Source organism: Balaenoptera acutorostrata, chromosome 15 (genome assembly GCF_949987535.1).
Source record: "Balaenoptera acutorostrata chromosome 15, mBalAcu1.1, whole genome shotgun sequence".
Lineage (NCBI taxonomy): Eukaryota > Metazoa > Chordata > Mammalia > Artiodactyla > Balaenopteridae > Balaenoptera > Balaenoptera acutorostrata.
This window is the reverse complement of record NC_080078.1, coordinates 66,876,377-66,892,115: the sequence shown is the minus strand read 5'-3', so window position 1 is coordinate 66,892,115 and position 15,739 is coordinate 66,876,377. Positions and strand designations below refer to the sequence as shown.

Here is a 15,739-nt window from a genome sequence, read left to right as displayed (position 1 = left end):
GCCCCTCTTCTTCATTCACCCGTGAAACAGGGAGAACTCCACTGGCTTCTGACTTCCTCCCAGGACTGTTGTGAGGAACAATGGAAAGGAAAGAGCCTGGCAGATTACACAATGTCCCACACAGCAAGTGAGAGGTTAGAGGATCACTGCGGTTACATATTAGAACAGCCAGGCGGTGCTCTCCTTGCTACCTGAACCCCAGCCACTGTGGGTAGAGGGAGAGGCTGGGCCTCTGTCTTGTTCCCACAAAGCAAAAAGGGATCCAGATATTATCTGGAGGTGAAAGTTCACATTTATTAAACGCCTACTGTGTACTAGGTATTTTTTAATGTAGAATCTCACTTAATCCTCACCACAACCCTGCAGTGTAAATATGATTACCTTGCGTGCAGAGGAGGAAACTGAAGCTCAAAGAAAGTAACTAGCCCAAGATTACACAGGCAGCGAGTGATGCAGACCAACTAAGACCAGGTGTCTGCCCCCCGAAAACCCGCACTCTTTCTCTGGAACAGTTTGTATAAGAGGCAGAACATGTCTGGTATAGGGGCCCAGCTCAAGCACTGCCTCCTTCTGGAAGCCTTTTTGATCCCTTTGCCCAGACAAGATCTCTCTCCGATGAAACCCCACAGCACATTATCAGCACACATCTGGCAGCACTCGACACATTCTGCCTCTTATTTTGTGATCAAGCACACTTTTAACAGGTAAGATGAGATGTAGGTGCAAATAGGTGGCGTTTCAGTTACCTTAAAATCCTCAAATGTCAGGGCTGGAAGCACCTAAGAGAGCACAACAACCAGCTTCCTCATTTTTTCAAAGGAAAAATACAGAGGAAGACACTTGTCTGAAGTCACACAGCATCTTAGCATCAGAGCCGAGAATAGAACCTTGGCATTCTGCCTCACAGAATTTCTTTAGGGATTCCATGATTTCAGAATCAGCCTTAGGACAAGGATTATCATTCCCACTTTACAGATAAGGAAGCTGAAGCCCAGGCGAAAGCAGCCTCCCTGAGAGGTGAGATGTGGGGACCACAACCCTGATTCCCTCCACTTGCAGGCCAGAGACCAAGCCCTTTCTCCTCCCCGCTGCAAGTAGTCTGTGTAGCGTGTCAAGCTCAGGGCCCACAGTAAAAGGTCAACGGATGTTGGAAATTGTCATTATACACCAGTGGGCAGGTGACACCAGCCAGAGAGCGACCTCCTCAGAGGCAGTGCTATGGCAGAGGACACAGGAGTCCTGGCTGAAATCCTCTGTGGGTCCCTGGTCTCTCTAGACCCCGTCTGTAAGACGAGGGGGCTACAATAGCTGATCTTATCTCCTGCTCCAAAGTTCTGGGACATCTGAGGCTCCTTGACAGCAGACCCCAGCTGTCTGTGGAGCATCTCTCAGCTGGGGCCTTTGTTCCCCCACTCTACGGGAAGCTGGAAAAGCAGGTGGGGCTCACAGCCACAAACTGACAGACTTTATTCCTAAGTGCCACTGGCCAAGCAGGGCCCACCCTTAAACAACAATGGGATGGAACATGGAAAATCCAACTGTCTCCAGCACAGACATCCAGCTGGGCACACCCACCTATCTTTACTACCTGGCAAAGAGCAACCAGGAATGGGGGCATAAAAAGGGGCAGCCTGCCCCCTGCCCTATTGGAAGGGCAGGTGCATTTCTCAACAACCAGGTGGCAATGGAGTGGGAGGGGGGGTAAAGAACTCTGGGCTGGGGAGTCCCAGGCCTGGATCCCTGTCCCAACTCTGCCATGAACTAGCCTGTGTGCCCCGGGCAAGCTGCTTTCCCTCTGTGGGGCTCAGTTTAAAGACAGGCTGACAGTTCCCGAAGTGTCTTTACAGATGTTTCATTTGATTGTCATGACAACCCTGTGAGGCTGGCATAATTATTCCCTTTTTACAGATGGAGAAACTGAGACTTGGAAAGGTTGAAGGTCTCATTCAAGGTCACACAGCTTGAGGCTGGCCGCAGAGGTCTTAGACCACCAAACCTAATCCTCAAGGGTGGTCAGGTTAAGAACAACCCCTCTCTCCCCTCACCCTGATTGACAGTCTCAGCAAGACCAAGGCAGCACAGACCCTGGTTCTTGCAAAGTTCTGGCCACACACCACACAGCCCAGCTGCCTAGGAGGCCGCACCCCCCCTGCAAAATTTGATTACTCAAGTTGGCAAGAACGCAGTCCCCACCCCCAATCGCGTCTAAATAAACGCCCAAGTGATATCACATCCTGCTGGCTCCAAAATAGCCCAGGCCTGCCCACAAGCAATCACAAAATGCCAGGCCATGCAGGGCCAAGCGGGCAGGGATGCCCAGCCCGTGGCACCGTCCACACACACAAGCAACTAAAGCAGAAGCCTCAGAGCAGGAAGGCTCCCCACTCCCACCTCTGCCAGACAGTCTGGCTCCTCCCTCCTTGCCCCCTTTGTGGGGAGGCCCCAGAGCCTCCTGCCCCAGCGCCAGCCCTCGCCCCAGCGCCAACCCCATGGAGCCTCGGCCGCGGCCAGCCTGCGGGCGGACTCCAGCCAGACCCGGACACCCCACCACTCACATTGCTTCAAGAGCTCCAGACACAAAGCCATGAGGGCCGGATGGGGGTCAGAGACCCAGAGACCGGCAAAGACAGAAAAGGGGAGAGGGAGAGACACAGGAGCAGAGAGAAGGGGAGACAGGGGACCGGGGCAGAGAAAGCAAGGGGGCGCGGCAAGAGCCCTGGCAAAGGAGTAGCCTTAAAAGGGGGTCTGCAGCGCAAGAGACATCGAGTGGTGACACCAGCAAGACAGATGCGGGGGCAGAGAGAGGCAGGCAGAGCAAAGCAGGGGGCCCCGACCCAGAGGAATGAGGAGCGCGGAGGCCCGAGAGAGAACAAGGAGAGACAGCGACAGCGGACAAACCAAGGGAAGGCAGGGAGGGGCGCTGAAGTCTGGGAGCTGGGGAGCTTTGGGGGTCCCAAGGAGAGACCCCAAGGGATCTAGAAGGTATCAGCGTATACGGGGGACACCAAAAGAGGGAAAACCCTGAAGAAATGAGGGCTAAGAGAAGGCAAGACCCCCGGGATTTGGGGGGACAGATGGAAGGGAGGACCCTCAAGGGATGTGCGGGAAGCTCACAGGAGAGCCTTGGGGGAGTGTGGAAGGTGTTCTGAAAAAAGGACCCCCAAAGATGAGGGGCGCTCAGAGGGGGGAGGCTCTGAGGGATGAGACGAGCGCCTTGAGGGGGACCCGAGATCGGGGAGCGAGGGAGGGGCTGGGAGGCAGCGCGAGGGCAGAGACAAAGAGACAGCGAGCCAGGGAGAGACAAAGCAGGCGGAGCGGGGCTACGGGCCCGAGGGCTGGTGGCCGGACAGAAGGACGGAAGCGCGAGCGGGCGGGGGGACGGACGGACGGACGGACAGAAGGGGAGGAGGGCGGGGGCAGGGCAGGGCCGGGCGGGGGCGGCGCCCGTCTCCTCGCGGGGCCGCGGCTGCTCCGGGCGGCGCTGGGCGGGCCCCAGGCGTCCGGGCTGAGGAGGCGGCGACGACGACGTGGACCGGACAGACCGACGAAGTGACGGACGGGCTGGCAGCAGCTGCGGCCAGCGGCGGGCACTCACCCTCCTCCCTCACGCGGCCCGGCCCGAGGCTCCGGTTTTGTACGCCCGAGAGGCGGGGCCTCTGGGTTAAAGCCCCGCGCCGGCCCCGCCCCGCCCCGCCCCCCGCGTCACGCGCGCGCGCGTCGCTCGGGACTCCCGGGACGGGCGGGGGCGCGCGCAGCCCTCTCGGCACGTGGCCGTAGCGCGCGCGCGGAGGGGCGGGTGCGCAAGCGCGCAGGGCGCTCAGTCCAGCCCACGCCCAGGCCGCCCGACCCCGAGAGGGAGCGCGCGCCCACGTCAGCACGCGCATGCCTAAGCACGGGGGACTCCGCCCCTCCAGCCGCCCCCACCAAACCGGTTCCAGCTGGAACCAGACGCATGCTCCCTGACGAGAGAGCGGCCAGGAGACTCTGCACTAGTTTATCGTGGCGACACCTCGCTGTTCCCGGGGGAAACTGAGGCTCAGAGCAAGCAGTCTGAGGTGGTCTTCTCATCTCTGTGTGGTCAAATTAGCCCCCCAGGTGCTATCGACTGTACGTCCTAAGTGTTTCTAGTTGTCCCCTCTACTCCATCCTCGCTTTGCTGTGCTCATCTGAGGTCCTCCAGGTTGGGTTAGAATCCCTGCTCAGCCTCCGGAGGGCTGTGTGACCTTGGACAAGATACTCATTCAACCTCCTAAGCCTTCGTTTCCTCCAGTAAAAACCATCACATCCAGGATGGCTTGGAGAGCCAAGTACAGTAGGAGCTGCCTAAATTCATAAGTCACTCCCTTGACGGCTCATGGCCTTCCCAGTTCCCCACTTCTCCCCTGCGAGTTCCCCTACTCACAGTCCTGATCCTTGGGGTCTCATCCCTCATCCGCACCTACCTGCAGATCCAGCTTCTGCTCCCCCACCTGCCTTGCTGGGTGACCTAGGCAAGTCCCTTCCCTTCTCTGTGCATCTCTTTTCCAAATGTAAAGTGGAGAAAAGAATCTTACTCAAGGGACTTCCCCGGTGGTGCAGTGGTTAACGATCTGCCTGCCAATGCAGGGGACACGGGTTCAATCCCTGGTTGGGGAAGATCCCACATGCTGCGGAGCAACTATGCCCATGTGCAACAGCTACTGAGCCCGCGTGCCACATCTACTGAAGCCCATGCTCCTAGAGCCCGTGCTCCACAACAAGAGAAGCCACCACAATGAGAAGCCCGCACACTGCAACAAAGAGTAGCCCCCGCTCCCCACAACTGGTTTCTCTAGCCCACGCGCGGCAACGAAGACCCAACGCAACCAAAAATATAAATAAATAAATAAATTTTTTTTAAAAAAGCATCTTATTCAAGAAGATGATACAGTCTTTCCAATACCACTGTCTTGCATAAAGGTATAATAGTAACAAAAGCAACTGAGGGCTATTGAGCCTTTTTTGATGCCAGGCACTGTACTAAGCACTTCGAAAATATTAGCTTACTTTGCCTTTCTCACAGTCACTATGCTACACCTATACCATTCACTTAGTCTTTATCTTTAGATTGATTACTTAGGAAAATTCAGGAAGCCCCAAAGCACATGCCTGACTCTATCTTGCTCCGTCCCAACCACACCAGTCCTGCTCCCCCTCCAATGCACTAGGCACCCTCCTGCCTCAGGGCCTTTGTACCACTCTTCTCCCTGCCTGGAGTACCTCCCCAGCACTACTCCTTCCCTCACTTCCTTCAAGTGCTTGCTCAAACATCTGTCTCAATGAGTTCTATCCTGGTACCCTGTTTATGCTGCAATACCCCTCTCCTCCTGCTGCAGGCACTCCCAGTACTCCTTGCCCTACACTACTTGCCAATAAACCATATACTTATTTGAGTTATTTATGCTTATTGTTGTGTCTGCCTCCCCCTATCTGCCCCCCCCCCAAAAGTATGTAGTCTCTATGAAGGCAGAGGCTTCCCTTTTGTTCACTGATGTGTCCCTGGTGCCTAGAGCAGAGCCTGGCCCATTGAGGTGATCAGTAAGCATCTATTCAATGAAAGGGCTGCCTCATTGCAAGGCTCTTGCCCTTAACCATGGCCTCAGGGCCTCCGAGGTTCAACTTAAGCCTTTTAGTCTCTCCTCCTTTGGCCTGACCTCTCTACCCCTGAGGGAGTAAGGAATTATTCTTGTTCAAGAATCTCAAAGCTGGGACTTCCCTGGTGGCGCAGTGGTTAAGAATCCGCTTGACAATGCAGGAGACATGGGTTTGATCCCTGGTCCGGGAAGATCCCACAAGATCCCACATGCAGAGCAACTAAGCCCGTGTGCCACAACTACTGAAGCCTGCGCGCCTATAGCCTGTGCTCCCCAACAAGAGAAGCCACTGCAATGAGAAGCCTGCGCACCGCAACGAAGAGTAACCCCCACTCGCCACAACTAGAGAAAGCCCGTGTGCAGCAACGAAGACCCAACGCAGCCAAAAATAAAAAAATAAAAAATAAAAATAATCCACAAAAATAAAAAAAAGTTTGTTAAAAAAAAAAAAAGAATCTCAAAGCTGTGGTTCCCAGCCTGCCCACCAGTCCTTAAGCCCAATCACTATTTCCCCCAGAAGGCTCAATGGATCTGTCTAAAAATGGGACTTAGGAGAGTGACTCAGTTAACCAGGAACTTCCTGGTCCAAGGCTGGGTGGGACTGTGGGAGGAAGCCCACCTTCTGCCCAGTGCCCTCTGTGGAGAGGTGCCTATTTCGGGAGGTGGGAATTCTGGCTCCTCATCACTCACTCTAGGAAGGCCTCCTGGACCCTCCCGTTACTCTCTGACTCTATGGCCCCTGCCCAGGCCTCACTGTGCCTTGCCTGGACCACTGCACAGCTTCCAATCCATCCTGCCCATGTGGCCAGATAATTCTCCCCGAAACTCCTGTGACCACACTGCATCTCTTTACCAGGACCTCGGATGGCCCCCCCAACACAGGATAATGGGGAACTCAAGTCAGGCAGACCGAGGTGGGAAACAGCTCCTTGACCTTCTAACTGGGTGACCCTGACTTGACACTCACCTCCTCTAGGCTACAGTTTCTTTGTAAAATATCTGTAAACGGGCTTCCCTGGTGGTGCAGTGGTTGAGAGTCCGCCTGCCAATGCAGGGGACATGGGTTCGAGCCCTGGTCTGGGAAGATCCCACATGCCACGGAGCAACTGGGCCCGTGAGCCACAACTACTGAGCCTGCGCGCCTGGAGCCCGTGCTCCTCAACAAGAGAGGCCGCGATAATGAGAGGCCCGTGCACCACGATGAAGAGTGGCCCCCGCTTGCCGCAACTAGAGAAAGCCCTCGCACAGAAACGAAGACCCAACACAGCCAAAAATAAATAAATAAATAAATTAATTAATTAAAAAAAAAATCTGTAAACGTGTATGTGCGTGTGTGTGTGTGTGTGTGTGTGTGTGTGTGTGTGGTTAACTGGGCTAAACAAGGAATGTCAGATAAATGCAACATTCCTGGACAAAGCAGACATCACTAATCGATGGTGGCACATTTCTCTGCTTAACCCAATCTCGGTCCTGAGCTCCAGGGATCAGAGATGACATGTGAGTTGAAGTCTATTTGCATCTCTGGACATGATGGTCTTTCAGGTTCCTCTCAGCCCTGATATTCTGGGGATTGGAGTGTCCAACCTGATAGGAGCCTGTAGTGTAATAACCGGAGACTGTTAGGGTTAGGCCTGGGAGAGGGCTTGGGGGACAAGGCTGCCTGGAAGGTTGGCTGCTTACTGGAATTTTGTCAGCCTCCCTTCCTGTGTCTATGGAGGAGAGAGTAAATCAGAGAAGAAACCGGGAGAGTTCTGGGGGAGGGGAGAGGGGACAAAGAAGGGAGGACAGAGCATTCTGTGACTCAGATAGGAGGTGTTTGTGGGTCCCCAAACCCAAGCCTCACAACATAGATGGAGAACTTGAGGCACAGGGAGGGGTCAGGACCCACCCAGAGTGACACAGCACAGCTGAAACTAGAACTCAGGGCCCCTGCGCAAGGAGCAAGGGTGTTTCCCAGTCCAGGAACCTATCCCAAGCACTGCCAGAGAGTGACTCCACGTGTGTGCACATGTGCACGTGTACACACGTGTACCCGTGTGCAGGTGCGGGGAATGCGGTAGGTGCGGGGCAGGGGTAGGTGGCAGATACCACCCAGCAGCCACCGCTCCTAGGTGTTGTCACAGCCTCCCTTGTGATTCAGAGGGAGTGGGAGAGACACAGAAAGGGAGGCTGGGGAGGGAGAAGGGCCAGAAATTGAGAAGAAAGAAAGGGAGAAAGGCTGGTGGGGAGAAACAGGGCTGAGGGAGACAGGCAGACAGAAGGCGAAGATGATGGAGGGGAGGGGAAGCTGGAAGAAAGGGATGGAGGAAGGCAGGGAGAAGAGGAGAATGAGCGCTAATGGGGGATGGGCAGCGTCAGAGAAGGGAGGAGTGGCACGGAGCGCGTTCTCTGTTCTTTCTTTTCTTTCTCAGAAGTGGAGAGAGAGGGGGCAGGATGGGGCAGACTGAGGGGGTAATGCCACACCCGTGGGCCCTCCCAGGTAGGTCCTTTGGCTGGGGAGGGGCATGTGTATGTAGCGAAGCTTCTGTTTCCCCCACCATCCCTGCTGGGGCCGACCCTGCCTGCCAGTCACCTGCCAGAGCTATTTCTGGAATGTGGAATCTGGGTCAGAGAAGGGGAGGGACAGAGGGGGTGCCGGCAGCTGGGAAGCTGGCCAGCCCCCAGCTAGCAGGTGGGGGGCGGTGGGCAGCTCCATGCCCTGCCCAGGGCCACTCCAGAGGGGTCCGCCCCTCCCAGGCTCTCACCATCTCAGTAAGTGGCCTCCCCATCCACCCACCTGCCGGCATATGGCCTGAGAGCATATGTGCCCATGTGAGGGTGACAAAGAGCTTTCATGCCTCTCAGCGACTGGGGGCTCAGAACAGCCCTAGGTGGGGGACAGGCCCCGGACTGCTCACTTCTTGGAGACATATGCTGAGGACAGGGGGCAGCCTTCTGAGTAGGGGTGACCCCTGCAGGGAGACAGTGTCTGAGGGAGGGTGTACCTGTGGGTGGTGGGGTGTGTCTGTGAGGAGGGAGGTGGTTACGGGCCAGAATGCCATGGATGGTGGTGCAAGTTTTACACTGATGAAGGGTGCCACGTATAAGGGGGGTGCTGTTCACAACACAGACATAATCGAATTATATATTTATTATGACACATCTGCGGCAGATGGCAGTAAAGGACCTTATTCTAATAAAAATTGTGCATCATGATAATTTTCCAATAGATGACAGTTAAGCGTCTTTCTTAACCCAGCACTAAGCTACCGTAGGGACCAACTGCAGCTCTGGGCACAGGTCTGAAAAATCTGGTGGCTTTGGTTTTCCCTGCAAGGCAGGTGAGTTTACCTGCCGAGCATGAGGGGATCAGGGGTTGGAGGAGAGAGGAGCAAGTATGTAGTGGTCACTATGGAGACCTGGAGGGAGGGCTGAGTGGGGAAACACGGGGTAGGGGGGATTTTTTTGGTGGCTCCAATCTGTTAGGGGCATGATCTCCTCACAGGTGTGGAGGTGGCATGAGCCTTGAAGGAGACACACACATATGTGAGAGCATGTGCAACTGTATGTAGAGATTAGGTGTATGTTTGTGCATGTGAGAATATCAGTGTGCATGTGTTTTTATATGTTTTCAGAGAGAGAGGTCTAAGGGTACAGAACCTTATATATATCCATAAGTAGGTATATATGTGCACACATGTCTGGGTAGGTGTCAGATGTTGCTACCAGTACTTTCTTGAGTATCTTGGTTTGGGCTTAAGCCCCCAAACTGAGAATAATTGGAGCCCCACATCCCTACATTTAAAGCCAGAAATGCTGGATTATTCATACGGGATGTGCTGAAGGGGCCGTGATTGAATTTTTGGCCTCAATTCTCAACCCTTCCCTGTGTTCATGCCCTTTGCAATGTAACTGCAGTTTCTCCCACAAAAGGTTGAGTGTATTTCCCTGGGCCTTGGCTTTGGGCTCATGTGACTTGCTTTGACCAACCAGATGTTCATAGGTGTGACACAGAGACTTGAAATGAGCTTGTACCATGGGATTTGCCCTCTTATACTTCTGCCACCACCATGAGAAGTACATGCCTTGGCTAGGGCACTGATTCCAGGAGTGCGCTTTGGTTCCAGGAGGAGAATATAGGACACGCAGAGCAGAACCAGCCAACCAAAAAACTCATGAATGAGAACAAATGCACATTATTGTGTGCCTCTGAAATTAGATGTGCTTGTTTGTTACACGGCATTATTGTGATAATAGTTGATAGATACAGAAATTGGTACCAAGAGTGGGGTGTATAAGCAACAAAAACAAAAATATGTAGCATTGGCTCTGGGACCAAGTGGTGAGCAGTGAGCAAACTGTTAGAGGAGGCTTGAAAAAAGGTTACCCATACTCTGCAGAGACAAAATGCTTGGTAAAACTGTCAATCTACAGTAACTTGAAGAGAACCAATGGATTTGGGCAAGAGAGTTTCCAGGTAAAATGTTGAAAGCAAGAGCTGGCTCCTTTGGGCTGAATTTGACAAGGACTTAGAAGAAAGAGGAATTCATAAAAGAAAGAGGGAGTGTCACAGGGAGTGTTTAGAGGGAATACAGAGAGCCCAGAACTTGCTGAGTTGGACAAGAGATCAGTCAACTCCAGCTTCTCCAGCCAGTAAATCAGTTTCAAATTAATATACAGCCTGGGGACAAAGATCAGACCAAGGTCATGGCCTTAAGATACAGCATGTGGGCCAGATCAAATCGAGGATGTGGTTACAACATCTTTTATTAATACTCTAAAATAATAAGGTACCATTCAGTAGATGCTCTCAGCTGCTCAACAGAGCTTCTAGAAAGCTTAAGAGCATGGCCCCACAGAAGCCTGATGCACCCAAAGTCATCATAATTGAGTTGAGAGAGACTGACATGACTCAAAAATAATTGTGGGTGTGCTTTTTGGTACATGGGGTTAAGTGGAATCAAATACATAGAAAACCCATAAAGTGTTTGAGGGAGGTGTGTAGCCAAAACTATGATCAGCTTAGGCTCAAAGGACTGAGACGACTCAAGATGTAAAAAGACATCTGGGTCCCTAACTTTCTTCAGGCAGGAAGCAGACAAAGAAGGCTCTTTGGCTGCCCAAAGGCCTATTCTCCAATGCCTTCTTTAGACATGGCCAACAAGGCTAATGGAAAAGGAAGGGCTTTCAGAGAGCAGAGCCAAGAGCTACGGAAAACCATGGCTTAGGGAATCAACCCCAGGGCATAGAGCTTGGGCCCAGTCAAGAGACATTCCCTTTCCCAGAGTATTTGCCCAACATCTGCCCAGAAGGACTTCAGAATGGCCATGGATCAGTAAGTCTCTGAACCCCTTCTCCCTCTTTCTGAACAGGAGTGTAGACTGCAGTCATCCTGCCCCTATTTTACCAATGTATGCTGGGTGTGTGTGTGGGGGGGGGGTTGGGAGGTGGGAGGTAGATATCTTTTTCTTTTTTAATTTTAGATTTTAGGTTGCTTGATCAAGAGGAGCCGCATCCAGATCTGACACAGATCATGACATGTTTTTTCCTTTTTAAAAATTTTATGTATGTATGTATGCATGTATTTATGTATTTATTTATTACTCAAGGAGAGTTGATTTACAATATTATATTAGTTTCAGGTGTACCATGAGATCCTGATGTTATGATTGGATGAGACTTTTCAGGATCTTTGGGATAAGGGTATTTTCTGTGAGAGGGACACGAATAAATGTGGCCAAGAAAGTGGGCCACAGTAAATTGAATTACTGACCCTGGTTCTTCACCCCTTCCTCTGTCCACACAGTGGGAGGATAGTTCTCCATCCCTTGTTTTTGAGCTATGACTTCCTCTAACTAATAGGATTTTAGCAGATATTATGCAAGCAGGGACCTTGAAATGTGCCTGTGTAGTTAGGCTTGCTCTCTGTGCTTCTGCCATCAACATGAGAAGAACATGCTCTGCTAAAGCCACTGCTCCCAGGAGGACCCTTTGGTGCCAGGAAGAGAGTGAGAAACATGTGGAGCAGAGCCATTCCAGCTGACCCACAAACTTGGGAGCAAGAAATAAATGTTACTTGTATTACACTGATTTTGTAGTTGTTTGCTTTGCAGCACTATTGTAGCAATAGCTGACCAATACAGGGACCCAGACAGTTCTGGGACATGTAGCCCATCACCCATCTTCAGTCCATTCATGAGTGATTGGGGTCGGGGAAGATTGAAGGTTTATTTGAAGAAAATTGTTGACATGCTATCTGATTCCCCAGGCCCACCTCCTGCTTAGAGAACTTTCCTTGGGCCTGATGATGTGGGGAATCTGATCCTTTACCTGAGACTCCTATAAGACTGTAACAGAGTGCCTGGGAGAGCCTGGCAGGGATACCCTGGATTTGGAGGCCAAAGAAACTGGACCCCGACACCTGCTTTGGAGACTTCTAACGTGGAGAGGCTGGCAGGCTTAGCTGTAACAGCAGGTCTAGAAGGAAGGCTGTAGCAGACAAGCCTATACTTTCAGAGTTCTGCAAGGCACAGGCCTCATTTTCACATGGGTTAAGTGGGAGCTGAGGGAGACAGTAGGGCTGGAGTTGTCATCAGAGGAGTCTGCCCAAGATGCCTGCCTGGCAGGGCCAGGTCCCCTGGCAAAAAGAGGCTGAGTATGGAGGAGGGGGACCACTGGTTGGAGAAGCTGAGGCAGAATAAGCAGCAGTGGCCTGGAGGGGGATTGCCCATGCTAGGAAAGAAGACACCACAAGGGCCCTGCAGGATAGGAGAAACTCTGAAAGCACCACCTAAGAGAAAGAGCTAGCAAGTGGCATCTGTCACACAGATACTCCTGATGTCAGACAACATCTGCACTAGCGACCTTCCCCTCCCACTGGGGGAACCAGAAATGGCCACTGATGAACAAGGAACAGAGAAGACACTGACCACCACGCCCAGCTCCCCACTGTGGGCTTCTGAGCCCAGTCAGGCCCTAGCTGCAGGTGCATGAGGTCTGAAGTAGATGAGACTGATGTTTTGAAATGAGACCAGACTCTCAATACCTGAAAATGAGACTGTTCCTTAAGGTCTAAAAATGACTGGAAAAGCTCGGGGATCTGCCCAGATATCAGCCACGATTTGAAAGGCAATAGTGAAACAAAGTGGTTTCTTGCTCTGCCCCCTGCCTTTGCAGTTCATTCAGTCAATAAGCTGGTTTCTTGTGTATAGAATATCCATAAGATTCAGGCTCATTTATTTATATCAAACACCAACTGAGCACTTGAAACATGTGTCTTTTCCTACAATAATCCAACCCCAATGCCTTTGATTGTCAGGAGGCTCAGAGTCAAGTCTGAGAACCAGTAATAAGAGCTACACTTGTCAGCTCCTACCATGTGCAAGGGCCCACCTAAACCTCTCCAGGCACAGCCTTATTTCATCTCCCCCGAGAGCTCTCTGGGGTCTGGCTTATGCCTCTGTTTATACCTGGGGAAACTGAGGCTCAGGGAGGAAAACTCTCTAGTCAGAGTGAGATCAAAGTTCTCTCTACTAAGCCAGAAATTGTGCTATGATCTTCCTGGGTCTTGATGGTCATGGCTTGCTCTGGGACACAGGGTCCCCGTTTTCTCTGATCGTGCCTGGGTTACTGTCAGAGAACTTAGAACAAGTATCAGGAAGGATAGGTTGTCTCTGACTGTGAATATGAGAGAAACCTGCAAACCCACCCCTTTGAGAAGGCTCAATGCAGATCCCATCCTCTTCCCTGCAGGGGCCCACCCTCCCCACAGGTTTGCCTACCTGAACTAATCCAAACAGGTAAGTAGGGCTTCAGTAAGAGCCAGGGTCTAGAGAGCCAGGGGCAACCAAGTATCTCACAATCTCCAGCCCTCATGACCCCCTCACCCCACCCCCAGTGTTGACATCTGCCTCTGTGACAGCACCCCCCGCCCCCCCCCCCCCGCCGCTGCTGCCATTTGAGCTCCAGTTCACCAGTCGGTGGGAAGTTCGGCCCCAAGGCCTCCTGCTTTTGCTAGCCATCCCTCCAATCCTGGCTCACCAAGCATGGATTCCTCCCCACCTCCAGTCCACCAGGAACGGTCCCAGGGGTCCCCCGTCTCGGTACTCACTCGGAAGCGTGCGACTATTGCTGAGGCTGCCGGTGCTGGGAGGGGGGGAAAGGGACTGCAGGGAAACACTGTCCTCCTCCTGCGAGCAGCCCGCCTGGATGGCGCGCAGGTAACTGTGGCTGCGGGAGCGGAAGTAGCTGGGCAGCGGCAAGTCTAGAGCCTCCGCCGTGGTCGACTCTGCTTCACTGCAGGCCGACTCGCAGGCTGCCTCATACTGGTCGCTCAGATCTGCCTCCCGTACCTGTCAGGGCAAAAGCAGGCATCAGGGGCCGGCTGTGCCCACTGGGGAGGGATGGGGTGCTTGGCGGTCAGCTCAGCTGCAGAGCTGGAGTCTGTGGGGCCTCAGCTCGGCCCACCCTCCTGCTCCCGTCTCACTCAGGACACGGGATGGGCAGATGGAGCCCTTAAGAAATATACAGACTCTCTCACCTCTTTGGGCCTCAATTTTCCCATCTCTACAATGGAGGAGAAACTATTAAACATACTTTCTAGGATGTTAGCTAGGTTATATCTTGTGTGTCCAGACTGATTAATTAATAGATTTTGAGGTCATATCTGAATTCAGCCAGAAGGAAGGCTATAATCAGTAATGTCTGCCCTGAATGTTGGAATGGGGAGGTGGCAGTAGGTGTGCTAGATAATTACCATCTTATGGTCCAATTCCTTCATTTTTATAAGCAAAGAAACTGAGGGCTACTGAGGGGAAGATACTTGCCAGTTGTACCCAGTGAGGAAGTAGCAGAATCAATACTCCAAATGTATATTTAAGGAAGATTAATCTAGCCCTGTTGTACAGAATGGATGTTGGGTATAGGGTCTGGAATGGAGGCAGAGGCCAGAGATGAAGCTGATGCAATAGTCTGGTGAGAGAAAATAATACTGGAATGAGGGTAGTGGCAGTGAGGATTGATTAGTCACATCTGCCATGGGCAGTATGGAGAATGGAGGTATATATGCTATTTGCCAACTCACATCTAGTTCAACCTCATCTGGATGGTTTCTAAGTGTCCCTCTAGAGACAAGATCCTACAAATCTGCAGCTGGGGGTGTGAGCATAGAGGGGGGCTCACCATACATACACTCTCCAAGGGTTCTGGAAGGGTCTGTCTGACCCATGTCTCAGGCCATCTTGGTACCTGGGGAATCACAGAATATAAGCTGAGGAGTCACCTGGCTAAAGATGGACACTGGGTGGGGGTCTGGGAAGACACCTGGGCTACACGGGAGGGGGCAAAAGTTGACTGAGCACCATGTGGAGGAAAAGATGAAGCTGGATATGGGGCCACTGTGCCCGGGACCTGGCTGTGTGACCTCAGGCAGGCCAGCACTATCCTCTGGACCAGGGTTTCCCTATCTAAATGGAATAGAATGCCTGTGGACTCGTCTGGCACTGCAGCAGGTAAAACGACTGGATGGATCATCACCCAAGTTTTTTTTTTTTTTTTCTGGCTGCACCACGCAGCTTGCGGTATCTCAGTTCCCCGACCAGGGATTGAACCCGGGCCCTGGGCAGTGAGAGCGCGGAGTCCTGACCACTGGACTGCCAGGGAATTCCTGATCATCACCCAGTTTGGAGTATATGTTTGGAAAGGTCTAAATTTGCTCTGTTCAATATGGTAGCAACTAACCATGCGTGGCTATTTAGGTTTAAATTAATTAAAATAAACAAAATTCAGTTCCTTAGTCACACTAGCCACATTTCACTTGCTCATGTTACCTTATTGGACAGCATGGATTATAGAACACTTCCAATCATCACAGAAAATTCTATCAGACAGCAGTGATAAATTAAAATGTAGGCCATGTGACACACCCAAAATTCACTTGGAGAGGGTATTAAAGAGATAGGTGTTTATCCTCCAAAGCTGCAACCTGAGGTATACTGAGAGGCCCCTGTGATTGCCAAGGGTGATGAGGTCTTGATTAGGGATTGCACGGTAATGGCCCACCTCTGGAGCTAGACAGCCAGAGTTTCATTCCCGGCTCCATCATTTTCTCACAAGAGGAATATGGGCAAGTCACTTAACTGCTCTGTGCC

General features: G+C 52.2%; 1 protein-coding gene across 8 annotated transcripts in view; it reads right to left on the bottom strand.

The window, feature by feature from the left end:
• Positions 1-15,739, bottom strand: part of DLGAP4 (DLG associated protein 4) — a 188,705-nt gene that overhangs the window by 58,527 nt on the left and 114,439 nt on the right. For 3 of the 8 annotated variants that reach the window (XM_057528577.1, XM_057528582.1, XM_057528576.1), the window contains exons 7-8: positions 14,772-14,837; positions 13,702-13,942 (exon numbers count right to left, since the gene is read on the bottom strand). In XM_057528577.1, coding sequence (XP_057384560.1) covers positions 13,702-13,942; positions 14,772-14,837 — 307 coding nt within the window. Of the gene's footprint in view, positions 1-2,555; positions 3,642-13,701; positions 13,943-14,771; positions 14,838-15,739 lie in introns of those variants that run through there. The other 5 variants (XM_057528580.1, XM_057528579.1, XM_057528581.1 and 2 more) reach the window with 3 other exon arrangements.